This window comes from Euprymna scolopes, chromosome 10 (genome assembly GCF_053919585.1).
Source record: "Euprymna scolopes isolate OS-2025 chromosome 10, ASM5391958v1, whole genome shotgun sequence".
Classification (NCBI taxonomy): domain Eukaryota; kingdom Metazoa; phylum Mollusca; class Cephalopoda; order Sepiida; family Sepiolidae; genus Euprymna; species Euprymna scolopes.
The window spans coordinates 93262656-93280239 of NC_136491.1; the positions used below are offsets into that span (position 1 = coordinate 93262656).

A 17584-nucleotide genomic window follows, 5' to 3' on the forward strand; every position below is an offset into this window, starting at 1 on the left:
AAACTATCCCAGTTTCAACACTTTTTGTATTAATATATTTAATATTATTTCAAAAAGACTTCATTTATAGAGATGTAAAAAATAAAAAAATTATTTTATTGTTTTGTGTGCAAAGTGAAAAAACATGTATAGGTGTTTTATTTCATGGAATTGTTTATGCTCTTTTGCTTTTTACACTTGTGTTATGAAACAAATGAAATACTAAACTTTCATTTTTTTAAGTTTTTTTAGTTTTAACAATAAAAAATAATTAACATTTATTTTTTACGTAAGTATTTTTATTTTAACACTTGTCATCACAAAACAAAGAAATTATTTTTAATTTTTTACATTTCTATAAATAAAGTGTTTTTGAAATAATATATTAACCCAAGAAGTGATGAAATTGGGATAGATTTTGAAATGGGATGTTTCATTGCATGCTTGGTGGCTTCCATTCCGTATTTGCATCAACTGTATTCATTTCCGCCATCTTTGTTTTGGGAGCGCAATTGTTAGAGATTGTCAAATATTTTTTTTTTGTTTTTCCTGGTTTGGCCACTCTAGAACACGCAATGTATAATTGCCCATGTGAGAGGCAATCATTGTGTTTATGTAAACCTTAGTTGTAAAGATTGTCAATTAGCTTTGTAAAGTAATACCAAAGTAACGTTTTTAACTCCGTAACGCAAAAAGCATTTTAGGTGCTTCTATATTATAATAACGAAAAAAAAAAATTGAATTTCTAGTAAAACAGATAGGACCTAAGTAATGGTCCTGTTGCAAATAGTAGCATATCCAAAAATTACAGAAAATGATCAGGTAGAAAAATAATTATTCATGAAAAAAGGCGTTTGTAAAATCTAGTGATTTTAGTTTCAAAATCTACCGATTTGAATTGGAGATTTAGTAGGGGAGGTAATTATGTTTTCAATTTCTTAGAAATTCAATTGGTTATTTATTTTTTTTCTATAAAAATGAATTATAAATTCAAACAGTTAAAAAGTTACTTTTAAAAAATTCATAAGTTATGTATATATGTTATGTTTACTTTTCTTTTCTGAATAAATTTCATCTGCTTTTAACTGAATTACTTCCCATTTTGCTTAGGTCACGTAACCCAATATGTCTGCCCCAGAATATAACCTTACCAAACTTTTTTTCATTTATCAGAACTATTTTTTGTGAGTAATTATTTTTCTACCTGATCATTTTCCATATTTTTTAATATATTGCTTTTTGTGACATGACAATTATGTAGGTAGCATTTGTTTTATTTAAAATTCAATATTTTTTTGCTACAATAGAGAAGCACCACATTTTATTCAATTTTTCTAACAAAATATAAAAGAATCAATAAATATTCACAGTAATATATTGTGATAATTCTAAAAACAGATTCAAACCATTGTAAAAAAAAAAAAAAAAATTTATGCAAAATATAATCAAGTATTACATATTTTTGTAAAGAACTAAATGTAGGAAATTTACTTATTTATACTAAAACAAGAAGTCCCATATCAAAAACGGAACATTTTTTTCAATCCGTTCTAGGTTTTCACCTGACATCGATTCTGGTGGACTCCAATGCGATCGTCTATGCTTCTTTTTTGGTTTTTATTATAATGTCAAAGCCTACATTTTTGTTTTTATAAACTTTGATACATTAGATAAAATAGTTGAAACAGAAGTTTTTGTGTGTGGAAGAAAAAGTAGTTGCGTCTTTATTTTTATTTTCTTAGAATTCATTGAATGTTTTGTTTAATAAAAATTACAGTTTTTCAGCAATTTGTGTCTATTTGTCAGTTTTATTATACCTTTTTTTTAATGGTGAAGTTTACATTTGGCCGTGCAAGCAAAAATGAATAGTTAACAAAATTATTTTTTATTAACAATTTATAAACTGTGAAGTAGCATTGGTGTTAGTGTCCTAGTGAGCATTTGAACTTGGCAAATATGTTAAAGAAAAAAGGCTTGATTTGCTGTTTTATCCTTGAAGCACACCCAAAGAGATTTTAAAGAAAAAGAAGAAAATGTCTAGTCCATCAACAAAGTAAATGGGGGTTGGTGAGGTGGAGGGGGGGTTGAAGAACTAAGGTTATAAAGAAAACCAAATAATTTATTAAATAAAAATTTAGTAGACTGTTATAATTAAAAAGTGATATATAAAAACATGCATGTATCCGATTAAAATTCTATGGGAAAATGTCAAGTCAATCAGTAAATTAGTTTTTTAGATAACATATTAGTAACATACAAACATTTGCACACACATTTACTATAATTAAATACCTACTGACACTAATGTTCCATCCTTTTGGGAATCTTCAGTACAGGGTGTCACAATTAACACCAGTCAACATCTCTGGCTCGATTTTTCTGCAGGTTTTACTCTCTTAGTTCTGTCTATGCCATGCATATTCATAAGGTGATCTCAGAGTTTTGTTCCTTACCATGAGTGGACAGTCATTTACTATGGAGAAGCTATATTTTGCTTATTACATTGTTCTGGAATACATAAACAAGTTTAGAATGACAACATTATTTTAAAATCTTAATGTTCCCATTGAAATGTCACATGTTTGTCATTAGCACTTGGTCACAAGCTAGTATATGATCAGTATTAATTGGATTGCTTGTGATCTTGAGCATCTGTGTGATACATTTTACAAGAATGTACAAAATTCATGTGCATATTTCATGCTAGTATAATTTTCGATTTTGGTTATAAAACATTTGGTTATAATTTACATGGTTTTATTAGTATTACCCTCTAATCTATTGTTGCTTACATGTAAAAATATCCACTTTAATTAGTTTTAATTTTTAATTTATATGCTGATAGAATATTATAAAATTTGTGATATTAGCACTGGTTCAAACAATATGAAAATAGTTTTGAAAAACTCTCTATATATAATTTAAAGTTTGCCCTCTGAATGACCAAAGATAGCATTATGCCTGCTGGGTTGACATTTTTAATTTTGATGCATTACGATCTGGTGTTATTTGTGAATTTTATTGACCTTTTTTTTTTCATATTTATAGTCTCGGAAAAATATACAAATGTCAGTAACATTAACACATGGTTGAAGTGTTAAAATACTTAATATGGAAGTATCTGTGTTTACAGAATAAAACAGAAAATACCAACGGAAAGATGTCAGAAATGAATACATAAATGATATTATATATTCACGAGCAGGCAGACCCAGTATTCATTGCTCAGCATTGTATAAGGACATCCATGTCTGTAGCCTATTATATCATTACTTTTTTCCTTTTTATAGAAATCTGTTGTGAATGCAAACACCATAATGGTAGGGTTTCCTCTTTGATCAAAATGAAATATAAGTATCCAATACACTGAGTAATGTAAATTCAGAAGATATATGGTTTGGGGCATCTGTCTCCAAAAATGGAATTTTTCTTTTTATGGATGCCTGGCGTGAACACAGGCCTCCCAATATTGTTTCCTGTTGATGAAAATGAAATATAATTCTGCAATTACCTTAGCTCATGTACTTTCAGAATATGTTGGAGATCTGTTTCTACTTTCAAGTTCTAAATACAACAAAATAACGTCTGACACTAGCACAGATTTCATGCTATTATTGACCTTCTCCCATGATCAAAATGAAATATACTTATCCAAATATGCTGAATAATATAGTTTCTGAATATGTGTTTGTAGGGGTCTATCTCCAATCAGGAGTTCATAAATAAGCAATCTGACAGAATCTCTAACTTTATATATAATGATTGTATAGTTTTAGTTTGCTAGAGGTAAATCAACTCAAATGAAAAAATGCTTGAACAATAGTCTGATTATAGTATATTTATTTATATAAACGTTATTGGATACATATTTCTGCTGTGCCTCTTTTCAGAGACACCACATTTTTTTTATGTCTTGAGACCATACTTGAGAATATTAATTCTTTGTATATAAAAAGTATTTTATTTAATTTTACTAAAAAAAAAAGGAGAAATGAACAATGTATATGAGAGGGAGGTGAAAAAAGGGGAGGGAAGAAAGGGGGGAAAAAAAGAGGTGAAAAAAGTGAGGGTATGAGTGTGTTGGTCAGTTTTAAATTAGAAATGTTTTGATTTTCTATTTTCTCTTTCATTTTTTTGTAAATAGAATTAAATCAGTTCGTCTTTATATTATCATATTATTTAAGATCATTTGCATTGAGCTTAATGACACTTAATGCCAAACATGGTAGGCTCCAGTTAGCTTAGTCTTATCTCTATTAAATCAGCAGTAAAGCTGGGTCCACACATGCAGCACGTAAACACATACAATCCACACACATTCAAGCATACGTTTGCACATACGATATACTCCTTCTTATATTGACATGCTTACGTCTGCTCGTATACACACATTGATATAAATATATATGCAAATATACATACATATATACAGCATGTACACACACACACAATCATACATACAAATTGCACACACACACAAGTATGTATGTATATACTCATATGTGTATATATATATATATATATATATATATCTCCCAGCATTTTGACCTATGTATATGTTAACATTTCGAGGAATAAATTCTATTCTACTTTTTGATAGCTTTGAATGTCTTAATTTATTAATATTATGTTCATAAATACAGATCAATGTTAAATATGGAATAACCAGTTTATTTTTTTTTTCATCTGTGTTATATTTTTATTATCCAAGACAAACACTGAAATAGTTAATCTTTTTATCAAGTGATAATGATGTAATAATATATGAACACAATGGTGTGTTGATGTTTGCATGTGGTGTGACTGTACACATACATGCGTTGAGACTAGCAATATTTTTGCTCATTAAATTAGTTAATATGGATACTAATGATCCATATACCCCACTAGAAATGATAGTAAATTTGCTTATATACAGATGTATATAGTTACTTGTATGAATGTTGAAATATGTGGTTTATACTTACGAATAAACAATTGATGGGTACAAAAATCTGTATGTGGAGAGGAATGTTTATATATTTATAGGAAGTTTTATCTTGAATAATAAAAATATAAATAAAACACAGATAAAAAATATATAAATAAACAGTGGTTATTCCATATTGAACATTTATTTGTATTTATGAACATATTAATAAATCAAAATATTCTAAGCTATCACAAAAAACAAACTAAAATTTATTCCTCAAAATGCCAACACATGTTGAAATGCTGGGGGATGTATATATGAGTGTAAACATGTGTTGATATGTATGCTGAATATGTGTATATATATATTCGCATATGTATGTATATTTATGTATGTTTGTGTACTTGTGTATATGAGCAGACACAAGTATAAAGGTACGTTTTAATGTATCTGGATGTGTGTGGATTGTATGTTTACATACTGCGCGTGTGAACCCAGTTATCAGCAGAAGCTTGACAGCTGATTTAATAGATAAAACTAAGCTAACTGGAGCCTACCATGCTTGGTACTAAGTGCTATTATGGCCAATGCAAAGAATCTTAAGTAATATGAGAATATAAAGACGAAATGAATAAAGTCTATTTATCAAAAGATGAAAGAGAATAATAAAATAGGAATTCAAAATGCATTTCTAACTTTATATTTATAAATTTGACATTTTTGGGAAAGGAAAAAAATATATCTTGACCAATAGGTTATGTATTTTCAAAATTCAAAGTACACCTCTAAGAAGATATTTTTTCCTAGCTCACTGTTAGAAATGGCCAGAACCTCCAGATTAGACTTGAACCTCGAGCACTCGGCTTTCAGTTTCCTTTAAGAGAACAACAATTTGATGCTAGTAATCTGTTCATCCTTTGGTTTAGAAGGCAGTATGGTTGTTGCCTTTCTCAACTGCGCCCCATATATAATATCCCTTAGAGTTGCAATCAGGTAAGTTAAATTCTTTAATCAGGAAAGTATATACTAAATATTTGCAATGAATAATAATAGTATCCTTATAAGCAAGATAGATATTGGGACAAGTGAAGTTGTGGAAGTTTTGTTTTCCTGGAGATATGATCTGGAGCTGTGTCCTGCTGTCCCACTGTCTTGCTGCATGACATTTTCATAGCCATCCCCTCCACCCAGTATTTGACAATGGTGGACAACATCTCACTATAGCCATCTGAATTGAGTAATAGTCTCTTTTTGAAGATGCAGCATGGCATGACATGTCCTCTACTGAAAACGCATACTAAAACCATTACAGTGTAATGGAACTTCATGTGGACTGTAGACTAACCATCTGTTCTCTGTATTGTGCAACTGGCCATAGGAAGAACTAAAGAATAACTGAGTTTTTTACCTTCTTGGGGGGGGGGGGGTACTTGGCTTTCATACGGTGCACTTATTTGGTTTTGGCAGTGAGTAGTAAACTATTAATCCAACCTTGATGATTTCTTTGGAGCCAAATAAAATAGAATGTTTGAGCCAAAGTAAACATCCCTTTACATACTATGCATCAGCTAATACTCCAAATCTTATTCAACATCTTATAAGGATACTATTTTTTATTGCAAATATTTAGCCTATATTATTCTACTGATTTAGGAAGTTAAAATGCAAATGTGGATTTAAAGTCAAAAGTGGAATTTACAAAAAATATTTCAAAAGAAAGTACCAAATGTTTTTACATTTAAATTATATTTTGCATTTGAATGACAAGTCTAATCATAGCTTTAAAAGAATGGAATTATCAAGTTATTTTTATTTCATTAAAACCATCAAAAATATGAAAAATGAAATAGATTTTTATACTTTATTTCTTTTTGAATATCAAATTGTTTTTTTATAAAAAAGGATTTCATGATGAACTTGTTATACTTTATCAAACTAAAAAATTCTACCAAGCAAATTCAATTTTCCATGTTGAAAAATTTGACATTGATTATTCAGTTATAAATCCCCAAATGATAGAGGTGTTAGTTAAACGTTTTATATACACCACATGGATAAAATAGATTTAGTCTTAATAATTGGTTCACAGCTTCTATAAGAGAATGAAGTTAAGAGACACCAACATTGTTTCTTGTGAAATTCATGATAGTGGCACGATTTTTTAGGACTTTTTTTTTTTTTTTTTTCCAGTAAAATTTTATAGCTAAGATCTGTTTGGGAACATTGTCTTACTGGAAAATGTTTCGTTCATAAATTTTGATGAGCTTTACATTCGATTTTGCAAAAAAAAAAAAACTTTGAAAGCACAATTGCAAACTGATCAAGATTTTTATTTTCCTCAATATTCTTTGCCAGCTTTTATAAGCATTATTACTTAGATAAAATTGTTTTCACTGAAAGATAACTTGAAAAAGTAGTATTTTTATTTATAGTACTTGACACAATGAAAACTTTTTGCTTGAATACAAATATTATAGAAAAATCAAATGGGTAAATATAATTAGGTTCATATATTTTTTTTTATGGGTGTGTGTAGTTTAAAGATTACGTAGGTGTAAGAATATATAAATTGACATGTTTTTTTTTTTAAATAGTTTGATATAAATATTTAATTTTTGTGAGTTTTTTTTATATAAAGAGTTTTTCTTGGCAGAAAAAAAATATTTGTACATTTTTCATTGGCAAAGGAAAATAAAATTCTCCATGAAACAACTGCTGCCAGTTTGACATTCTGGTCTTTGGGCTGGAATGGGAATATGTTTGTTTCAGTCCTTTGTGGAAGTAGAGATCCTTCTTTTTATTTTAGTCCTATCTAGAGTATCCCATTTAGGAGGATCCTGATATTCCCCATATATAAAACAACCATGTGTCTTATTTTGCTCTCCTGGGGAGGCAAGTAAATAAGGACTTGTTTAATGAGAAATAATTAGTTATAATCCACTTTTTCTGTGCATGCTATGAACGTTGTTCAATGTTTCTTCCCACCAATCTTTTTCTTCCCCATATTTCACTAAACATTAATATTTGAATAGATAGATATTATTTGCATGCTGACACTGTCAGACAACTAACTATGAGTCACTTTTTTATTATGCTTAATGTTGTTTATTTCTCCACTTTTGTACCCATAAAATGTCTAGTGTTTCCTGCTAAAATCTTGAAAAGGTAAGTTGTTGTTGTTGTCGTCGTCGTTACATAATAAATCTATATATAACTATAGAATAGTTGTCTGAATGTCTGTCTATATATATCTGGCTAAGACTCCAAAACTAAAATATTTAGACCATAAAAAAAGTTTATTAATCAAGCATCCTTGTTATAGCAAGATTTTGTCAAAAATCAAATCTGTAAAATTTGTATTAGAAAAGATATTTAAAAACTTAAACAAAAAAACTAATGTACAGTGTTAATTCTAAATTTAAAAAATCAAGATAAATGCAAAAAAGTGGTTTATGGGTCTTATTTCAGAATGTGTATATTGTTGCTGTTATTTTAACTACATGTGAAATATATTTATTTAAACATTGAATACATTAAATTGCAAAGAATTTATATTGAATTAATTCATCAGTGACAGGATATGAATTTTTTGTATATTTTTTTGTTAATCTTTATTTTTTTATTCTCGTATCACTCGTATTTGTTTTATAAAATACTAGTACATTAGCAATGCTGAGTAAATCTTAGTAATAAAATATAAAGCTTATCTATACTTGTTAATTTAAAGAAATATCAAGATAATTACTATTTTTAATACATCGTTTTCATCAATAAAGTTATTTTCAACTTTTGTTCAACCCAAACGATGTATATTCCCACTGAAGCATAAGGGGTTACTATGATAGGAGCCAAATTTATGGGGTGAGGAGCTGCCTTTATGGCGAGTTAGCAACAAGATGTTTTTTATGTTTATAAATTGATATTTTTTGCAATTATTGTGAAGCGATATGTGTCAATTGTTTGCTGTGAACAAAACAACCAAACTCTCTGTAAGTAATTATGTATTTCAGAAGTGGGAGTAAAATGATAAATTCGCCTTTCTTTTAATCAATTACATACTTCAGGACAGAGAAATAAATTAAAATCATAAAAATCTATATAAATAAAACAAGGTAAAATATTCATATTAAGTTTCATAAATTTTCTTGAAACTATTTTTCTGGTAAAACAAAAAAGGATCGTTAACCTTTTTTTTTTTTTTTTTTTTTTTTGTACATCTTTAGTACATTATTATTATAAAGCTCTGTGATGTCAAATCCTAATAACTACAGCAATAGAAGAAGAGCAAGATAAATCACTTAAATAATGTCCACTCAATGTAAAAGTCAGAAAATAAAACAGTAACGTCTAAAAAAAAAAACTAACAAAAAATAAATTTAAGTCAGCCATAAAAAATCTTTTGTGCATTGTTTTTATGATATTTCTTGTTTTATTATCTGTTAAATTTTAAATTTATAGGCATTAATGAAGGAGCTTAATTTATTTAGTGGTTTTGTTAAAGAACTTGCACATCACATAAATTTACCTTTAGCGTTGAATTGATGTCCATTTAATGCATTCTGCACCACTGAGAAGAAACCTTATATTCTAAGTATATTGTTTTTTTTATTCATAAATAAACATGTTACTGATAAACAATACATATTAACATTAATAAAATTGTGAACAAGCTTCATGTGTTTTTCTTGTCTGTACATGGCTTGCACTTTGAATTATTTTTTTTTTCACATCTATTATTGAATACTTATTGAAATCATAGAATCTTTGCTAGAATCATCTTATCTGTGCATTTTTGATAAAATGTACACATATCTACATCTAAGTTCTGATACAACATCACTATTGACCTAATATGCTCCTCATCAATTGTTATGGACTTACTGTGGACTGTCCATGATTATCAATGCGGCAATAATCTTCCACCGATTTTCCTCGACTTTAAGAAACCTGTATCAAAAAAAATAAAATTAATGTCACATTCTATAAAGCTGATCAGACTAAATTCGGCAAACTCTGCTCATCGCTAATCAACAATGAAATACTTAACAAAATGAACCCAGTTAGCTCTTTCACCAGTACATTAACTGAAATGCAAAACAAGCAATTCATAAATCCTTGTTTAAATTGCATCTAAAAAATATCCCTCTGGTTCACAGAATGCAGAGAAGCAGTAAAAAAATATTCAATATATGGTAACATAACTCGATCACAAGCAAAGGTTTGCCATATAACAAATAATGAAGAATATTACAGCATTCTTTTCACTATCACAATTCAAAAGCTTAAATAAGTGTAATCAGTTACTAATCCAGATGAAATTGATTACAAGTTTCTGAACCATCAACATGATATTTGTATAAATATTTAATAATTTATGGTGCACAAATTTTTCAAGTCTCTTATCCTAAACCTGGAAAAGACCATTCTTACCCAATAAACTATGCCCTATTACTCTAAAAAGCTGCATATGCAAAACGATACAAAGAATACATGATTTGTGTGATATCTGTAGAAACATCTTATCCAGAAAACAAAGCAGATTGCACCAAAGACGTAAATGACTAATTTATACAATTTGAAGTATACATATGAAATGGCTTTATTCAAAACCATTATGTTACCCCAGTCTTTGTCTTTTTATCTTGAGAAAGCATTTGACACTACATGGAAAATTAGGATTCTAAAAGACCTCCATAAAATAAAAATTAAAGGAAACACTTTCTATCATATTACATTTTTAGAGTATAACATGGAAACACAAAATCCAACTCAAATAGTAGGCAGGAGTACCTTAAAGCAGTATTTTGCCTGTCACTTTATTCATCTACAAAATAATCATTAAAGAAACTATCAGCAATGATTCGAAAAAACAATCCCTGTCTTTAGTAGACACTCTCTCAATAACATATTTGTCACAAAACTTGCTGTTGTCTCAGATTATTTTCTTTTCGTTTTCTCTCTACAAACTTCAAATAATACAATAATTTATTGAATGATCTTTGTAAATCTGACTTAAAATCCAGATGCAGTAGCCATTTTACTGTATGCAAATTTTAATTTGATTGGTTAAATTCTATGCTTTAAATTGTCATGTTTGAATAATCTATTTTTTTTTTCTATTTATTTGATGCAGCAGTGTCTGCACTCTATTTCTCTCCCACCATATGCCCTGAAAAGCTTAATCAGGGTGAAGTCCAGCCATATTGAGATCTTGGTGTAACATATTCAGCCACCTTTCTTTCAGACGTTCTCTAAACCCTATTCCTGGAACTTTCATATTGAATCTCATTTTTGTAAGAGTGGTTGTTTGTGCACATAACATGTTCATACTAATGCAGGTGATTTTTTATCATTTTGTCTGAAATTAGAAGTTAATGGCAATGAATATTGACACTCTAAACATGGTTGAGTCTAGATAGACTGGAAGCCCAATTGCAACATTTTCATTTTCATAACTGATAATCTTCTGACACTTTCACCTGCAACCAATACATATAGCCATATAAAGCAACATTTTATGGTACATTTTGATAGATCTTGGACTTCAGTTCATTGATTTATGTATCATGGGACACCAGTGCCAGTAACCATTTTGACTTGTTTAATAATGCATATAAAATTTCAACTAAATATATAGAAGACTCCAAACAGAAAAAAAATGCACATCTCTCCATATACTGTTTAAATGCAATTTCTAAATCTCTGAAAACTATTGCTTTTCATTTATATAATCAATTAATAATAAAATACTTTACTAGTTATAATATAATTTTTTATTATTTTTTTTTATTTTATGTTTATATATTTTAACTATTTATCTTGTTAGTAAAGCAAAAAATAAGATTTAACTTTAAAAAGTGTGTGTGTATATATATATATATATATATATTCAGTAAAGAAATATTATGAAGAATCATAAATTATAAAAACTAATGAAAGTTATGAAATTAAAAAAAAAAATCTAAAACTAATGTAATATTTGAAAACCCAGTTTTTATTCTTTAAAACAAAAACACCTGTTAATTTTTTTTAATAGATATTTCAATTTATAACTTGAGAATTTTAATAAGTTAATATTAACAAAAATAATGAAATGAATAAAGTGCTATTTAATATTTTTTTATTATAATTGTTGGTTATATTGTCTTGTGTGTTATTGTGCTTGCATCTGTTTGGCATGATATGATCATACTCTTATTCTTGGAAACGAAACTGGATTAAAGAACCAAAAATATGAACAATTTCTTTAAATTCAATTAAAGTGTGCTATGTAAATGATATTCTTTCTTATTACTGTGCTAAATCATAAAGTCACAGCTCCTTTTCTTTAAGGTATAAGGACTGTGAAACAACCAACTCTGATTACTAATATCTATAGTATTAGTTATTGCTTTGTCTTTTTTAGAGAATCATTTTTTAAATGGCTACAATATACAAAGGCATAATCACATTGACACACCAGTTCTTTTTAGATTATGGAAGTTAAGCAATGTTGAACCTGATCTGTACCAAGGTGGGTGACGATTTGGGAATACCAAGTGCTGTATGTGTGAAAACTGTGATACCTCCCTGCAAAAACTTAGGTCATCTCACGTGACTAGGTTATACATGCAATTGAGGACGTTATAGTTTTAATTTTCTCTAGAAAATTCCTTCATCGGAAGCCTAAGATGAATGTTACAACATATATTGGGCAGGTAGTTAATGGCCATAATTTAGACTACAAATTATTGAAGAACCAACAAAATCTTTTCATGCCAGACAGTGTTTGTTGTATTTGTTGTTCATTAATTATTAATTTGCTAAATTTGATATTGCACTTACAAAACGCTTCTACACTTTTTATTAAATTGCTTAATAAAAATATTTTAATCTGTGAATTCTATTAGAAAAGAAATATTTTAATACCAGAAATTGAGATGTGTCTGGGTTTTATTAGTTGAATATCCATTTTCTAATTTTTACAATGATCAACCATGTGGAATGCTGAAAATGCTATGTTGGCCAAAGTAAATTGTTGCTAATGTTGTAATTGAATGTTAATTCTGATGCTGTCTATTGCAGGGTATTTTAAGCAGACAAGAAGGACAAAACCGAAGATCAACATTACCGGCTGGCAGACTTTTGCGGAGAGTCAGCTCATTTGATAGATCTTCTACAATGTATGATGAGAGCTCTACTGATAGGTTAGATGCAACTTTTTATTTCCTTGTTTCTACATCTTTATCAATTTTAAGCTTTTTAAAGAAAATTATTGATTTTAGTAGTATACATAATTAGGCCACAGTTTCAATTTTTTCATTGTTTAAAATATCCTATATATCTCATCCTACATGCAAGAAAAACCCTCTACTTAAAAAACAATACTAAACCATATTAAATCTATCAACTTGCTAACATGCACACATACATACACCACTATGAACATATTTGCATCACTTAATCTAAATTTGGATTCCATACTTTTTAACAACTTCACAAAATATCAAAAGCATTATTAGTGAACCAAGAAAACTGCACACATCTACTTTACAAGCTGACATATAGTTACTTCTAGTTTAAATATATAAATGATAGTGTTCCTGTCCTTGAATTGAGCATATTAAAGGATACTTCAATAAAAAAAAGAAAAGAAAAACTAGATTTCCAGAAAGAGATAAATCATTAAACCAAAGAAATGAAGTAGTATTTAGTTGTAGACATTTCAAAAAATTTACCTCCGATAAATATGATAGTAGCCAAAATAATATATAACTTTTATAAATATTACTTTAAAAACGCTATTAAATATTATAAATGAAATAAAGGTGGAAAAGGTATTTCATCAGGTTTGACAGCTTTGAAACACTAAATCTTCACTCCCTCCCATTTAGATTTAACAGCGTACAGTTTTATGTTTTCATCTGAGTTGCTGCTAATTTTATTTTTTGTTTGTTTATTAATTTGTTGGTGGAAAATGATTATCTTAGATTTAGATTTCTACTCATTTTTAACCCATGCCCATTTTTTTTTTTTTTTTGTCTTATGGTTCTGATAAAGCATCTAGTTTGCTGAAGCATTCTTGCATTTACATAGGCCATTCTAAATATATGCTAACTGTATCCATCTGGCGTTACCTAGGTTTTTATGCACTCATTTATGTTTCAATATTGTATTATTTTTCATTTATTTATTTTTTCGTACCAGAGCAGGCCATCACTTTATTACTGTAGAATGCTTGCATTGTTCGCTGCTAAGTGTGTTTCATTGTAAGCCTTGTGCATGTAATACTATGGGTATTATGCTTTGACAAAATGGCAACCCAATGATGCTTTTAAAGGGTCTCTTATTGATGTATTTGGACATTTTTTATCTCTATATGAAGAACTCATTTCCCTGGTGATATGGATGGGAGTTTGATTGACAACATTTATTCTTATTCAAATCTTCTGAATAGTATACTTTTACATCTTTAACCTAATTTATTCTGTTAAGCAACAAATATTTCTGGCCTCATCATCAATGAAATTTTTGTATTTTGACAGTCACCACTTATCAAGTTCTGAGGCCACTTAAAAAATAATGATTAATGAGATGGATTGCTATTTGAATGATGAATATTATGAAAAGATTGAAAATAATATATGGAATGAACAAAATTTGATTGTTTGACGAGTATTTGCTGACGTAGGATTTGAAGAGTCCTGTTGTAGTCTGCAATGCATTAGTAATGTATTTCAAAGATGAGAATCTCTTGGAAAGAATTCTGTTTATCAAAATTCTATTTGGTATTAGTCACATGGCGGAATAAAAGTAAAATTATTTGCAGTTGTGGTAGAAGATGAGTTCTTGCTGTGAATTTCTTACAGGGAGGAACCCGAGATTAGAGCTCAGTCGAGCCTCTTCTATGGAAATAAGAGTGGGGAAAGACTAATAATGCTTTTGCTGTGAGAAAGGGTCTGTAATCATGTTCCACTCGATAAGAAAGTCGATTTTATTACATTGTAATTTTTATTTTAAACAGACATTAATTTCTTTTACAAATAAACAATAAGTTAATCTCTTTCTGGATGATCCACAAGATAAGTATTCTAAACCTTTTACCATCTCAAGTACCTGCTTTCCATCACTAAAATTTATTAGTTCAAGATACTTTGTTTACCAATAATTTCCCGTTTCTATGTGTCTCGTGTATTCCATGATTGTTTTAGTTTATTTGTGCAGCATGATGTTTTGTCTTTTTTTCTTGTGTTTATTTCTAAATACAAATCACTTTTTTTTTCTTTTTTTTTTTTTTTAATAAGCAGTTGTGTTGCTTTTGTTAGTCACTTTTCAAAATATTAAAAAAAAGAAACAAACTTTTCCACAAGTTCATTTCTGTATTGTTTAAAGTTCCAAATTGAAATTGATACTGAGAAAAACAACTTTTTGTAATGGATGTAAATGAAACAGTTTTTGACATGACTACAAATACAACAAAATTAGATTTTTTAAATTTTATTTCTTCCTTCTGTATACATATATATACATGATGAAAATTATGGAAATAATATTCCAACGTGATGGAGAGATGAAAACAGAACAAACCAAAATTATATGTTCATCAATGTTCCATCTTTATTTCAAGATTTCCTCAGGATGATTGATTTGAATTAAATCAGGAAGTCTTGAAATAAAAGTGAAACGTTGAACATAATTTTGCTTTTTTTCCTTTTTCATCTCTCTCTCTCCCTATATATATATATATATATATATATATATATATATATATATTACATTTTCTTCTTGCTCAGCTTTTCCTTAATTTATGAGTAGATATTCTAAAGTATTTTTTTTTTTTTCATTTTAATACTTACAGAGAAGGACATGTTGACAGATCAGTAATAGAAAGTAAAACTGAAGAAACCGAAGAATCAAGCTTTCACAAAGGGTAAATACTTTTCTTATATATACTATGAATGGGAATGGTGTTTGGCAATATGACACTTTTAGAAGCTACAAATTAACAGCTTAAATCTTTAATTTGTTTTATTCTCAATATCAATTAATCTTCTTTCATTCTTATTAGAACCTTACATCAAATGGCTTCATGCAATGTCTGAAGCGATTTACACACAAAAAAAGTTTTATTACCTATGCTACATTGATACTTTTCCTTTGTTTTTTTATTATTAATTCTAAGAAACAATAAATTTGCTGTTTCAGGAATGTAATAAAGACAGCAGTTGCTTTACAAAATGTTTATTTATTCATTAATATAAAATATATTTTCTTATTGGTAAAAAGAATTGGCAATTTCTTGTTCTATTTTGAGATATCAATAAAATTAGTAAAAATATGCAACTGGAAGGAGCATATTTTGATAGTATATATGATGGATGAACATATATCTCCCCTTCCTTCTAGGAGGAGGTAACACTTGGTAGGGTGGTATCATGACAAACGAACATCTACTTCTCTATCTCCCTTCACAAGGATGACATAATTCCCAAGGGGATGGTCTCATAACAGAACAGGTACTACACTACCCACTTCTCCTGAATTGAACATTGAAAGATAGTAATAGTGTAGCTTGACTTCAACTAAATCTCCATTATTCAGATTTGAAACACGCATTGTCCAAAATTTCCTATTTTTTGCCTAGTTGTTTCAAATTGATACTTTGTTTTAAGGAGTCTTAATCTAATCTATAATCAAATTATTTTGTTATGGCATAAGGATTGAAGATAGGTATTCTACTTTCATAAATACCATTTTCTTTTAATAAACCTTATGTCTAATATTGTAAATATTCTTTATTAGATGTTAATTTTCTCCAACTCCTCTCTACGCATACAGGTTTAACGCTGTAGGTTGATATATTTTCTTTTTACTGTTTATATTTAATGCATTTTCAATGTTTTAAGACTGTATTGTTTGACGGTATAGTTTAAAATTTTCTACTTGAAAAATTATAACATAAAGAATAGAAATATGAAACATCTACATTCCATATTTTATGTTGGGTACTAATTGAAAACTTATCTTGATCGGTTAAATCAATTTCATTCCAGAAAAACTATTTTGAGATAAGTGTGAAACTATATTTCAAAAGTGTTGCATAAATTGGACCTTCTGAAAAGTTTTCATGGTTTGATCAAAAATTGACAAAATTTGAAAGTAAGAAAACTCTCAAATAAAGAAACAAAAAAAGCATGATTCAGTTGTATTTTATTCTTGAACCTCAATCCATGTTGAGTGTTTTAGTATTTTTTTCTATTTATAGTATATACATTTGTGTGTGTGTGTGTGTGAGACTTTTGTAATATATATGTATATATATATATATATATATATATATATATATATATATATATATATATATATGTAAATGCATTTTATTTTATTTTGGTGGATTGATAGTTGTTATTTCTTATGAGTTAAGGGCAAAATAGATTCATTGATTGGTATAATAATTAAATGAATGATTTTGCACTACGAAACAGTTACTGTCAAAAATAGTAACTGTCAACATAATTAAAGGAATAAATTGAAAGATGGTCAATATCATGAAATTTGAAATATAGACTTTTGTTATATTTAAATAAGGGGGTGGTCACCAACAATGTATTTTTTAACATTATTTTATTATTCCGTGTCTTGGTTTTTCATTGAAAATTAGGTTTAGATCATTGTAATAATGTTTTTAGATCATTGAAATTGTTTTTAACGCGT

The 17584-nt window shown here is 28.3% G+C and overlaps 1 protein-coding gene across 2 annotated transcripts in view; it reads left to right on the plus strand.

The window, feature by feature from the left end:
- LOC145286136 (uncharacterized) overlaps positions 1-17584 on the plus strand; it is a 539596-nt gene that overhangs the window by 486452 nt on the left and 35560 nt on the right. For both annotated transcript variants that reach the window (XM_080134856.1, XM_080134858.1), the window contains 2 exons: positions 12956-13077; positions 15729-15800. In XM_080134856.1, coding sequence (XP_079990982.1) covers positions 12956-13077; positions 15729-15800 — 194 coding nt within the window. The remainder of the gene's footprint in view (positions 1-12955; positions 13078-15728; positions 15801-17584) is intronic.